The sequence below is a fragment of the Cydia strobilella genome, chromosome 8, assembly GCF_947568885.1.
Source record: "Cydia strobilella chromosome 8, ilCydStro3.1, whole genome shotgun sequence".
Classification (NCBI taxonomy): Eukaryota; Metazoa; Arthropoda; class Insecta; order Lepidoptera; family Tortricidae; genus Cydia; species Cydia strobilella.
In genome coordinates, this window is record NC_086048.1 from 14,842,357 (window position 1) to 14,856,402 (window position 14,046).

General features: G+C 38.7%; 1 protein-coding gene across 9 annotated transcripts in view; it reads right to left on the reverse strand.

Moving 5' to 3' along the window:
- LOC134743729 (uncharacterized) overlaps positions 1-10,925 on the reverse strand; it is a 177,839-nt gene extending 166,914 nt beyond the window's left edge. For all 9 annotated transcript variants that reach the window (XM_063677344.1, XM_063677343.1, XM_063677342.1 and 6 more), the window contains exon 1: positions 10,267-10,925. In XM_063677344.1, coding sequence (XP_063533414.1) covers positions 10,267-10,716 — 450 coding nt within the window. In that variant the 5' untranslated portion in view covers positions 10,717-10,925. The remainder of the gene's footprint in view (positions 1-10,266) is intronic.
- Between the last annotated feature and the right edge of the window lie 3,121 nt (positions 10,926-14,046).

A 14,046-nucleotide genomic window follows, 5' to 3' on the forward strand; every position in this document is an offset into this window, starting at 1 on the left:
GTATCTAAATGCGTGTTTCATCGGTGACCACTTAAAGGGGAGCCGTTTAGCATACCAATACGACATTATGACTTTATTTTCTTTCGGTTTACTATTAAGTTATCTTTTCTTTTAGTAATATTACGTTGATTGGATACCTTTAAGTTCAAGCGGGCTATTATAGATGAAAGTAACACGAAATAGAATAGATACTGATGTAAATATACAAAGGAGTTCTTTGACTTCTGTTGACTTATAAAAAATCGGCCAAGTGCGAGTCGGACTCGCGCACGAAGGGTTCCGTACCATTACGGAAAAAACAGCAAAAAAATCACGTTTATTGTATGGGAGCCCCATTTAAATATTTATATTATTCTGTTTTTAGTATTTGTTGTTATAGGGGCAACAGAAATACATCATCTGTGAAAATTTCAACTGTCTAGCTAACACGGTTCATGAGATATGGTCTGGTAACAGACAGACGGACAGACGGACAGCGGAGTCTTAGTAATAGGGTCCCGTTTTTACCCTTTGGGTACGGAACCCTAAAAACCAGCTTTTGCCCGCAACTTCGTCTGCGTGGAGTTAGTAATTTGCGTAGCTTATTTTTTACCCAATCTGCTTTTTATCGATTCCCTATACAAACTTCCACCCCCCTTTTCACTACCTTAATAAGGATGATTTCTGGGATAAAAACTACCCTATGTCCTTCCCCGGGACTCAAACTATATTTATACCAAATTTCAACTAAATCGGTTCAGCGGTTTAAGCGTGAAGAAGTAACAGACAGACAGACAGACTTCTGACACTTTCGCAATTATAATATTAGTATGGATTAAGTATATTAAGTGTGGATGCAAGTAAAAGTGCGACAAAATGAGGAAAATACTTGTTATAAAATCAGCAAAACTATTTAAACGAAAATTCGGTTTTAATAATATTTTCCTGTAAGAAAACTATGTGCTTGTTTTCAGAAAAATCCAACATCATTCATCGTCAGATCGAACGGTGTTCGTAATCAATCAATTTGTCATTCGAGCTTAAATTTATTTGAGCCGTATTTTTTCAACAATAGGGATGTGAATGAATTGTCCTATGAATAGAGAATGGAACTAAAGCATCCGCAGGCGTTAATGTCCGCGTAAGCCGTTACATCCGCACACCCCTCTATGTGTAATTCTTATGGCTACGCGAGCCTATAGACAAGTCGTAATTTTGGACAGACCATTGTCACATGACCTGGGTATATATAACAACTGTAGAGCGCACTTACACTGGTTTGTTTCACTTTTAAATTCGCCCATGTTCGGTAAGCGATGGAATGTGTCGATAAAATTAGCAACAGAGGAAGTAATGGATCATAATGGGCTCGCAAATGATCTGTTACGGCGTGTGGGAGATCGATCTGTATCAGCCGATTCAGCCGTGAACGTGACCTTAGATTTATGCGATGTTGGATTTATTTGAAAGTCCCCTATGCAATATGGGCAGGGGACGGTAAAAATTACTGGTTGGCGTGATCACAATTCAGGGCTTTGGATTTGGCAATGACATCGACTTTTAGTATATAAAGTCGTCGTCAATAGAACTTGCAAATAATGTAAAGAAATATGACAGATTTTGTTAGCGTTTGACACAACCTAACATTTTTACGAAGGTTATTTTCCCTGAAATATTAATAATTAACATTTAATTTAACTAAACATTTATATAATTAAAATATTTAAGTATATAGACTGTGGATAAGGTCATGGTTGTCCTTTTAAAGAGCGAGATTAGGAAGTAACGAAGGTAAAATTGTTTACAGTACATATGGTGCTACTTTTTCGCACTAGTGCGGGAATGAGCACTTTTCGTGCATATGTCGAAAGTTTAAAGGGCCATATGTACTGTAAAACGTTGTACGATACACGTGCAAAAGATAATTCGCAACTCGTATCGATTTAAAACACTCCCTGCGGTCGTGTTTTAATTTATCGCCACTCGTTTCGAATTTCCTCTTTTCCGCACTTGTATCGTAAATAACTATTGTTTACATTATTTGCACGATACGTCACACTTTTGGCTTATTTTATCCCTGGAAGTGACAGGAACCGCCTCGCGGACAATTAACGTCATTTAAATTTGGAATTTGATTAATTAAAATAAAATTGAAATTCCTTCAACTCGAAAGCGACGTATGCCACTTGAAAGATTATAAATCAACAAGTACAAGAGCGTCATTTTGATTCATTGATTTTTATGTAAAACCTACATCAGGCTATCAGGCTATATTGTTATCGCCAAAATTTACCTAAAATTATTTCAAGACAATAAGCTGTCATAAACTGTAATAGATATCATACACTAAAGAAAAAGTGACCAAGTCCACCGGTGGCCGAGGCGGAAATCGAACCCGCGATTTCAGCTAACGCGGCTAACGTCCTGACCACTAGACCACCCGGCAACGGCGGTACCGGTCCCAAATTCTCTGGGTCTGGTCTGGTGTATGCTATCTTTGAAAGGCTAGGCGATTTTGACCAACTGTAAGGGCGAGCAGTGTGTGCTTGCACCTCCTATACGAATCCTTTACTTTTACTGGATTACGGTATAGCGAGAGATGGTGCTGCCATCTATCCATGTAGGGAACAAATCAAATTATTTTATGGTTTTTTTTTGTTTTTTTTTAAAGTAGTCACTAATAAAATAATTTGATTTGTTCCCTAGTTAGAATGAGCTGTCATTTTAAATATCAACACGATCATGTTTAACAGGGAACTAGAGTATAACCAAGCTAACTCTGCATGGCATGTCAAATTTCTATGAAAATATGACGTCGACACATCCTCACTTTGTTCTTTTGAAGTCGGTGTAACGTTAGCTTAGATATACGGACTCTATCCCTGTTACTTTTATGCGCACATAAAAGTAAGTAGAGTATATATTAAATTTAGTATTTACAACGTTCTGCAACATTTTACTACCAGTAAAGTCTAGTTTGTTAGCCAAACCAGCATTTTCAATGCTCAACCTAACCTTCCGCGAATTTAGCTTTTTACTGCTCACGGGAGTTCTTTGTTTCCGACCTCGCACACAATGCGCCATTTCTAGTAACGTTACTAACAAGCGAGCTGGCCACAATGCACATTGTAACCTATAAGGAACACACATTCTAGGAAAACCTGCAAGAAACACGCAATATGCCAAATAGACTCATCAGCGCTAAAGAAAAACGAAATTAATCCCATCAATTCGAATTCCTGGCCTTAAATACATTATTCAAGCACTCTTGAAACAAACGACTCCATCCTTTAAACGATAAAAAGTATAAAAACCCAGCGATAAAGTCTCACGCTTCACTTTTTACCCTCGAGATTTGAATTTTCAATTAAACCCATACAATTACGTATTGGTACTGTGAAGCGATGAGCCTACCGTAATTACCTGCGGTGTTTTTTACCGGTTTTCGGTCCCCATGTTCAAACCTGTTCCCGAGTGCGCCAAGAATGGGATTGCCAGGTACAAATTAGAAGATTCTTAAAAAATGCTTTGTACTAAGTATTGTCAAAAAAAATACCTTAAATAAATAACAAAACAGGCGTTTTGTTTTACCTTAAATAAATAACAAAAATGGCAATAAAAACCGTAAGGAAAAGTAGCTAAAAGACAAACGGTGTGCTAGAGCAAGCTTAAAAAAACTAACATCTCTAACAAACGTTAAATATTATGCACAAGCTAATAATTATTTATCAATATTCCTGAATTATAAACCTGCCTTGACGCCTGTCGCCTTTAACGTGCATCCAAATCAAAACCACCAGCCAAAACCAGACCGTGTTTGGACCAAAAATCCAAACGGTCGTATCGTGGGCTGTCTATAAATCCCTCCAATGTCAAGAAAAATCTTACGTCTGGTAACACTAGCAAAGAATCCACATTGAACCATCGACGCACGGTAAAAAATGCACCTAAGAAAGCCACTGGCATTACAAACTCCCGGGTATCGCTCGAAGGCTCCAGCCAATATTTGCCTGGTTAAGTTTGTGTACTCTGTTAAGATCTGTTTATCAAGGACAAATTTCGCATGCCTTTGCGGTCTTCATTATTTACACTGTTTAACGTCCACTACAAAATCATTATCATCATTAGCCCAGAGCAATTTTGTATTGTATTTAATTATGTACAGTACAGTGATGCATTAAGAATACATGGTGTTAAATATAATTTCTTAGGAATAGTACATGCTACCGTGTGAGGGCATTACAATGATTTATTATCTTCGTGCTTTTAAATTTGGATCTTTATTTTATTTCTATAAGAGTTCAAAACTAACCCAGTTTTTTGTGTATCAATTTTGTTGTTAATGAATGCCTTTTAAGCCCTTTAAAGCATCTTAACTGTTTTTGGTTATATTCGTATATTTATGCTTTTGCAGTTCTGGTCGTTTAGACTATTTAACGGATTCCGTAACAATAAATGCGGTGGCGTTGATACCATTAAAGTTCCCATTTGTATCAATTTCAGCGTTATTAATGGTTGGATTTTAAAGCTCACTATCAACTTGTAGCACATTGTGACTCCCCCACGGCTACCTGGTCCCTTTATCCGTTCACACGAACAATTACAGCCATAGATTTTTTGTCTAAAGGCAATTTTGTGCAGCGATTACCGCCGGAACTCAACACAAAGCACTGACATATCGCCGGGTATCGGTATCGCAGTTCCGACTAATAGGCCAATATTTATATTTTTGGCCTATTGTACGTGCCACATCCGTTTTCCTACGCGTTTGAAATGTAACAGATCCGACATGATGGAAGTTGCAACATTTCGTTTTCATATTTCATCCGCTCGTTCGGAGAAATTATTTAATTTCCAGGAAATTATAAACTTTAACAATTAAAATATCACGAATTAAATCGGACAACAGTTTCAAAAGGTCAGAATTGTATATTTTTAAAATCAGTTAGTAATCTAACAGATTTTGTATCGTCAATTGGAACTCTACGTAGAGACATTTCACATTCGAAAAAGGACTTTTTCTTCCCTGCTTAGGAGGGATCTATTTAAATTGAGGGGAGGGGTGGGGTATATTAAATTGTTTTGCACATTATTTTTTTAGCTTTTATCATATTTTTAAACATCATAAGTACGTATGTAGATGATGTGAAAAGCAGTAGGTATGTGTCACACGGTAGCAAAATTATTTCCATCTTGGACGTACGTAACACTCTTGAATCCCTCACTACGCTCGGGATTCTATTATAGAACCCTTCGCTTCGTGTAGGATTCAATGTATGCCCTCGCCGTAAATATGTCATTTTGCTCTCTCACAATCTGCTATTCTTTTATTTTGAGGCATTCCATAAAAGTTGACACTTCTGCGTCACGTCCGGACGAACGTGACGCTACTTTTTCAAGACCTCTGTAAAGCTAAGAAGCCGATATTTGACATGATAACGTTTGATAATTTAGCTTTAATTTCAACGGTATAATACAGATTTCCGCAGGTTATTAAGGTAGCTGCCATACGACCCCAACAAAGTAGACCTTTTTAGGGTTCCGTACCCAAAGGGTAAAAACGGGACCCTATTACTACGACTCCGCTGTCCGTCCGTCACCAGGCGGTATCTCATGAACCGTGATACCTAAACAGTTGAAATTTTCTCAGATGATGTATTTCTGTTGCCGCTATAACAACAAATACTAAAACCAGAATATAATAAATATTTACGTGGGGCTCCCATACTACAAACGTGTTTTTTTGCCCTTTTTTGCGTACAACGGACCCTTCCTGCGCGAGTCCGACTCGCACTTGGCCGGTTTTTGAGGAATGCCCTTTTTGTAGGTATTACATTTTTATTATTTAAACCCTGTCTACAAGAGACCGCTTTTAGAGATAAGATTGTATTTTGCCGACCGTTGTTTAGCTTTTTCTACTTAAACTATTTAAAGAACACGTGTTGTTTTATCACCACTTGTGAAAGTAATTGTTCTTTGACTAACCTAAGTTTATTAGCGATAACCAAAGTAACGAAAACTATGTAAGTGGATATTTAAAGTACATTTATAACTACCATATTATAGAATGTTCATGTCAAATATCATGATTGTTATTTCAGAATGTCGTTGTAAAATAAGTCTAACTTATATTGTATGCTAGAGGCTTTTTGGAGGCGGGTTAGTATATAAGAGACTTAAAATTTAAGATAAAATTCTTCAAATTGTTGTATAGAGCTCATTAAGAATCGTTTTTTTGTGGATGGAGGTAAGAATGGCGTTGAAATTTTCTAACGACTGCGCGAATTTGCGGCCGAGGGTTAGTTTCCTTTTGGACGCCAATGACCGATATATACGCACCGTAGGTTCAACGCCAAAGAACGATTAATCGGTCATAAACCACAGAGCAACATAGACCTACATGCATATGCATAAAGTTCAATTTCAGTTTTGACACTTCGGTGACGTGGCGTCTGAATGACAGCTTTTGTGTTTGACACGGCGTTTTGTAAAAAAATTTTTTTTTTAAAGGTTAATAAGACAGCACAATAATATGCGTCAGTCACAATCATAACCACACGTAACATATACGCTATAAGCGACGCAAGGGCGTGCCCTCAGCGTAATATTCCGCCCTCTTAATCACTACCCAGCCGAATAATTAATAACACATCAATTAAAATATCAACTCAACACTTCCGCCCATAACGGGCTCCCCCGGTACAAATTACTTACTATGCGTAATTTGGATATTTTTACCAGACTGACGAATGATTTTCAAGTGCACGTGTTTTTACGGTACACTTATTACAGTATTTTTTCGATTTTTATTTCCAGGCTTTAATGTTCATTTAAAACAATATCGATTAGATAGGTATGTTATACATATATGTAGACAAACAGACAGTAGGATCGTGTAAGTAGACTCGCGTTCCAAGGGTTCCGTACATTACACAATTTTTAACAATGTATTTTTTTATGTGAAACGTGACTGAAATGTCTTTAAAAATCCGTAGGGGTCGGATCAAGAACTAAGTCATTAAGTCCGACTCACGCCTGACTGCACATTTCTAATAGGTTTTCCTGTCATCTAGGTAAAGACCTATTTTGGGTATTTTTTCCGAAATTTTAGACCCAGTAGTTTCGGAGATTAAGACGCACGAGTGATCCTATGAGGGTTCCGTTTTTTCTTTTTGAGGTACGGAACCCTAAAAATCAACCCGTATGCCTGAACGGGCGATCTAAAGCGAAACTTCATATTCTTTTATACGAAACACACTACTTGAAGGGAAGGGGTCTTATTTTAAACGTTAAACTTCTATTAAACTATTACGTTTAAATAACACTTGCACACTCGCAAATCGCTGCCAACTTAGCTTGGTCTAACTAGATAATTTGATAGACGGTTAGCTACTATATTATTGAAGTAAAACTTCTTTAGGCGCGACTAGAGGGTAACTCAGTTTTTTTTTCTGACGGAAGTAACGCCCAGTAGTGACACACGCACAATAATAGGACACACGTCAAAGTGCCAACATAGCGATAAACGTCATCGTCCATAGAAATGAAACCGAGCGACCAGGGGTAAGAGAAAGACATATTCATGTATTGACAGGTTAATGTATGGCAGCATAATCCTTTTTCTCTCACTCTTATAAATTTCGTTATTTCGCCATCGCCTCCTACCTAATATGCTGCCATAACCCGACCATGAAAAAAAACCCGGTAGGTGATAAGGACAAAGCATGGCACTATTTTCTCTTTCCTATTATAGGAATCGCAATAAGACTATCTTTCTCTATCAAAGAGTGTCAGGCCCTTGTCATCGTCAAAGAAGTTTTACTTCAATCGCACGTAAAGATTACACGCACACACTTTTTCTTTGAAGACTTTAATCAAGTCAAGTCAACTGCTCTATTCGTAGAGACGTTAGTTAACAGGTTAGATATTTTTTCACCACACCAGCTGGTAAAGGCTCTTTTGATTGTTCTAAAACTGATAAAAAATGTTGCATTTTATTCGCATGTGATGTGAGGCAAAGTAACCAAATGCGAATTTTGAGTTGTTTTCTTATGTTTGCTGGTAGAATTGACTTTTAAATGACGATTTTGAATGATATTTAAATAGATATTTAATAAATTAATAACATTTATTTTGAATCGATTTGCTTTGATTTTGTTTGATATTTTACAGTTAGTAGGTATTTTCCTTACGCGTGGTGAAAAATGTTGCGTTTCACTCGGTGGCAAAATTTGTTTAACCCTCGTGCCTTGAAACACTCGCAACGCTCAAGATTCCATTTTTCGAATCACGAGCGTAGCGAGTGGTTCAATTTTGGAATATTTCGCTTGCTCGAGTATCAATATTAGCACGAGATGTAAAACAACAACTTTGCCCCCGTATAAAACAAGCGCAAAAACAATTAGGCGCTCTGTGCCTGTATTTTATTTTTGATATTATCCTTTTTAGGGTTTCGTACCTCAAAAGGACCCTATTACTAACAGGCCAATTCAAACAATGAGATACGACAATTACGACATCTACTAGTTCTAGAAACGATATGGATTACATATTATGTCAGTGTCAAAAATGACGTTTTTGTTTGAAGAATCGTCCTTTTTAGGGTTCCGTACCCAAAGGGTCAAAACTAGACCCTATTACTAAGACTCCGCTGTCCGTCTGTCTGCCACCAGGCTGTATCTCATGAACCGTGATAGCTAGACAGTTTTTTTTATTTATTCACTTTGAATCTAAGATACCTATACCTAAGCATCTTCAATTCAACCTTTCTCAACTTAAGTAACTATGTAAAGAAACCGGACGTAGGTATAAAAGGGTGTTTCGCAAAAGGAAACTTACTTATTCCTTGACAGGTGCCAATGGCAATAAGAAAAATGTTCTACCTACCTATAAGTATCTAAATACTTGAGGTATTATATACCTTCTTCGCACCTTATCGATATAAATGGTAAATAGGAAATTATTCATGAAGTTCACACTTTTTAAGCGAGAAAGAATTTTGTTATAAAATAAAAAGTCCCCGTCCGACTTCGCATAAAATGTTGGATGAGTTCCGTGTTTGTGATACTTACCTCATACCTGTAGCTCAAGTTTACTTGCCTACTTTTATTCTGTGGTACAATTTTTCTTCATACTTCAAGGTATTTTTTATGGATTTTTTAAGTTCCCCGGCAAGCTCGGCCGAATTTCACCTTCCCATACAAACGGAGCTTCGTTCTCATTTTAAAACAACGTGTTGAATTGTAATGAAACTTTGCACGTACAATGACATGCGGTATATCTAGGTTTGTAATTAGTTTATATAGCTCCAGATTATAAAACGAACGAAATAGAGCAAAATCAAGTTTTGTATGAAAAACTTAAAATAAGTTTTGTATGAAAAGCTACATAAACTAATTACAGACATATCGATATGAATGACACACTTATCCTATTTACAAAAGTTTAGAGCAAACTAGCTAGTCGTTTTAAAATGAGAGCGTAACTACGTTTGTATAGAGAACCGAGCTTGCTGGGGACTTAAGTTTATACTAGACATAAATAGGTATGAAATGAACTTCTTGGAGAATAAGTCTGAACAGCTTTAAAACACTCGCAACTTCATACCAAAGTTACCTACGCAAAATTTAGCCGTCCAAGCAAAAAATACAATTGTTTGATAGGTACCTACTTATTACTTATAATACATTTTGTAAGAATCCTGCTTAAAACCAAACAGTCTTGTTAGAATAACAGGTATCTAACTCAAAACCTTAATAAAATGCAAATGACGGAAAATACCTGTACCGAGGTAAGTAATATGTTTCGAGACGACGCGACTTAAAGATTGATTAAGTTTCCAATGAAGTCTTCAGTGAAACGTAAACGACTACTAATTTGCATCGCAGTTTATTCCGGACCGAGATCTTCATTTTGCGAGAACAAGTCGTTCTGCTAATTAACGCCTCAAGGAGCTAAAACAGGTTGTGCGATTTATCGTAAAACCCAATTTAGAGCCGGGAGGCACGCGATTACAATCTTCTCACGACAGGAAGGCGCGCAAACTCCTCCATCTCCAGGGAAATCACGCACGCAACAAACTTTATGGCAACACGTCCCGAGAAGCGATCCGCCCGCGGCGGCGAAGACGGCCGTACCACACACAGACTTATTCAAAAGAAATAGCACGCTGGCAGTGCCTCTACACGGCCTCATTCGATATTTAAAACACTCACTAGGACTACACACGTGACTTTAATTCCACTTTCACAGAACGCGAGAAGCACTGCCGCATCTACAGACACTGACCGTGGTTGAATACGGCTGCAGGCTCAGGCGGATCCCGTCCTGCGCCAGCCGCTCTCGCAGCAAACGCTTCAGCTGAATCCGAGGAATCTTCACCAGCTCAGCCTTTCCTTCCTCGTACTCGTCCGCGTACTTTGCCGGCTCCACGACGGCCGAGGCCTGCTCCTTCCTGTTCTCCTCCTCACATCTGCAGGAATCCCGAGCGGCGGCCGCCTCCTCCAACGTGAAATAAACAGCCGCTGCACCTTCCTCTCTCAAACTTCTGACGGAGTGCAGCAATCGTGCACGATGGGTCGGATTTAAGACGCCTATGGCGTCCAGGTCGGGTTCTCCGACCTGCTTGCATATTTCTAAGTCATCGTAACCATTGTCTATAAAACTTTCCGCGTACTGGCCCAAGTGGAGCGATCGCAACCACTCGATCACGATGTTGCCGCTCGTGGACGAGGCCATCGCGTCAGGGCGCGGGTCGCATCGGGGCGTGCTCGCGTCGCGGCGGTCGGCGAGAAACTGACGGCCACGCTTCCCTTCCCCCTTTCCCTTCGAGCCGCGGTCGCCGCCCCTATAGTCCTTCGTACTTTTGCTTTTTTGACATTTTGTAGCATAATCGTTCCATTCCGAGGTGCGTCGTTCCACGTGACGCTATCCCTGTTTACAGTGTTTACATTTTTTTATTCAGACGCATACAATTAGATTTAATTTGACATCAATTTGTAAAGCTCGAAATTGGTATTTATATTACATGATATTAATCACATAAGCATATTAATTCTTAAACGGATGTGACAAAAAATGCATTAAAGTCAAAATAACTAGCAGTGGGAGGTGGACGACGGAGTGATTTATTTGTAGTTTTATTCAAATAATAATACCCGAGGGCCGAGGCGCCTCTAATATATTACTATGAACTCTTTTCATTAAGTACCTTTATATGTATATATTTATAAACGCCAATTAAACAGGTGATTAATCATCTTAATTTATTTTTTACTCTCGATTACCAATTTCCTGTGGTCCGTAGCCTACGCTTTCTAAAGGTGACGCTAACGTAGATAGTTTAGCGCAGGACTCTATGTACCTAGGTACCTAGGTAGAGTAAGTAGACTTTATTTATATTTATTGGGTCTTAGGTGCCGGTATGCGGTAGAGTAGAGCAGAAGTTCCCAATCAGTGGGGAAAAGATTATTATAATAATATAGTTTTCTATCTACTTATATTAAAATATGAACTGGCCAAAAAAAAGGTGCTAATAAGGTGGCCAAAACCGGGCCATCTGCCCTAATGCTTTATCCACTAGCTGTGTCCACTAGGTAAAAGGTGGGTTCTTAAAAAGGGGGATGTGAAAATCTTTTTACTTTTCTCCCACTTTAAGGGAGCTTTAAAATTCTCTAAAATTCAAGTGGATATTAACCTACTCCATGGAGAACATTTTCAAAAGTATTATTTGACCTCTATATATATCGTTTAAATCGTTTTCTTATAGCTGTGTTAGGGTAAAATTACAAATGTACAAATAGGTAGGTACTACTTGTCAAACACAATCTTTAATAAAAAAAATCACATAGCTTGGGTGACAGCTGATATCAAAACAATTTATGGTTTTCAAGGTTATACATTGAATGTATATGACTGCTGTCACCGTACCCAAGCTATGTAAAACATACTAGACGTAATTACCCAGGTAGCAAAGTGACGTGAGCGACGTACAAGTAACCTCATAATGACGTCATTTATACGTCATAATGACGTAACTGACGTCATAATGACGTCTAAATGCTACCTGGGTAGGTATACTCTTGTTGTTTTATTAATTAACAGAACACCTTTCGTTGTTTTTAAATAATTTCACGCCGATTTAATGTGTGAAACCCTGTAAAGTAGTTAGGTTACCTTTATCAATAAATACATACCTAGCTAATTGCGGTACCTACTTATTAATGAATTATGTCATTCACGACATAATCCAAAACAAATTAAATATATTAATAACGGGTCACTCACGTGTAACTAAAACAACTCTAAAAACTTAAAACCGAAATATCCCACAAAGTTATAAATAAACAGCCTAACCCTTATCTGCGCGGGGTTAATTAGGAAAACTACCCGCATAAGACGGGCTATTGTATGCGAAGTTCAAGTACCGGCGAAATGAGATAGAACAGGTACGGGCCCTGCTGGCTTACGAGCGGCGAGGCCGGCGAACATTGAAATAACACGTGGGGATCTTTTACGTAATACCTAAACTGTAAAACTTAGGTCAAACAAATAACAACTATAAGACAGGTCATCATCATCATCATATCAGCCTTCTATAGCCCACTGATGAGCATAGGCCTCTCTTCGAGTACGCCACTTATACAATACAATACAATACAAATACGAAATTGTTTATTTGTTTCAAATACAAATTGCCATGATATAGGTGATGGAGCCGCCCGGTAAGCAAAAAATTGCCTGTGTCGGGAGGCACCGCTCTCCGTCTTTACTGTTCCTTATCCCGGTCCTGAGCCAATCTCATCCAGAAGTGACCCGCAGACTACCGAATGTCGTCCACCCAACGAGCCAACGGACGCCAGGCACTCCTTTCGTCTGAAAGCGGCCACCATTCCGTTAACATTTTGGGCATTTTGGCCCACCTGCCAACACTCTGTCTGGCGACATGTCCCGTGCAGCTCCATTTAAGTTTGGTAATGACGTATCCGACGTCTTGCACCTTGGTGCGGCGTCGGATCTCGACATTCCTCACTCGGTCTTGAAGTTTGATGCCGAGCATGGGCTGCTCGTCGTAATAAGATAGCAGACCCTAGCGCGAAAAACCAATTCCGAAATTATTGAATTTAAACTGTCGTGAGGCATACTAACATTAAACACGACATGTTTCGGAGAGCCTGTCTCCATTTTCAATCAAGCACTAACAACAAAGTTAAAAACAATAATCTGACTAAAAAGTTTTCTGTCTCTTAACTTTGTTAAGCCGATGGCTTGGATAGCACGAACCACAGTGAAATGTCGCCCACGCAGTAAAAATCAATAGCAAACGTAGCAAACTTGATTTAAAACTTACTAACGAGGTTTCTACCCCGTGATTATTTTTGACAATTTTCTTCTTGCAGCTAGGGTCACTGCGAGCGTCGCATCGCTATTTACCTATGTAAGTATTTTCGTAAAATGTCATCAATTGCGTTCAAATTGTAAAAAGACTTAAAGTACTTAAACATTGCAACTTTAATAGGTAAATATATTCCAAATATTCATGCGATACAGTCCATTAACATGATGCCAGCGTTATTAGAGCGCAGACTAGCACAATTTCACGGGGCCCGCTATCTCCGGTGGAAATTCAATTGATTCCCAACATCGACTGGAAGCGGCGCCATTTTGGAAAAGACACTTTTGCACTAATTGCTAAGGACTGTCCAGGGCACGTTCGTTTGTATGTTTGCATCTCTATCGCTCAAATATGCAAGGCAAGGGGATAGAGAGGCAGATAACGAAATTTCCAAATTCGATGTTCCCGTTAGGCTTTCAGGCCGTCCTACTTAGTGGTGGTAAGCTAAGTAGTATGTACTAGTATTAAATAGGTATGCGGTAAGTCTGGTTAAATTCAAGCGTGTGGCAAACATACGTAGAATTGCGCATTTGAGTTGATCCCCTTAAAATTTGAGTATCCTTTATAAATTGTGCGGCTCTCGTTGCCGCACTGCTGTCACGAATAGAACGTTACTCATTTTAATTTCAATCATTTTATAAGGAGTTTGACCAGGCGTGGCTCACTCCGCGATT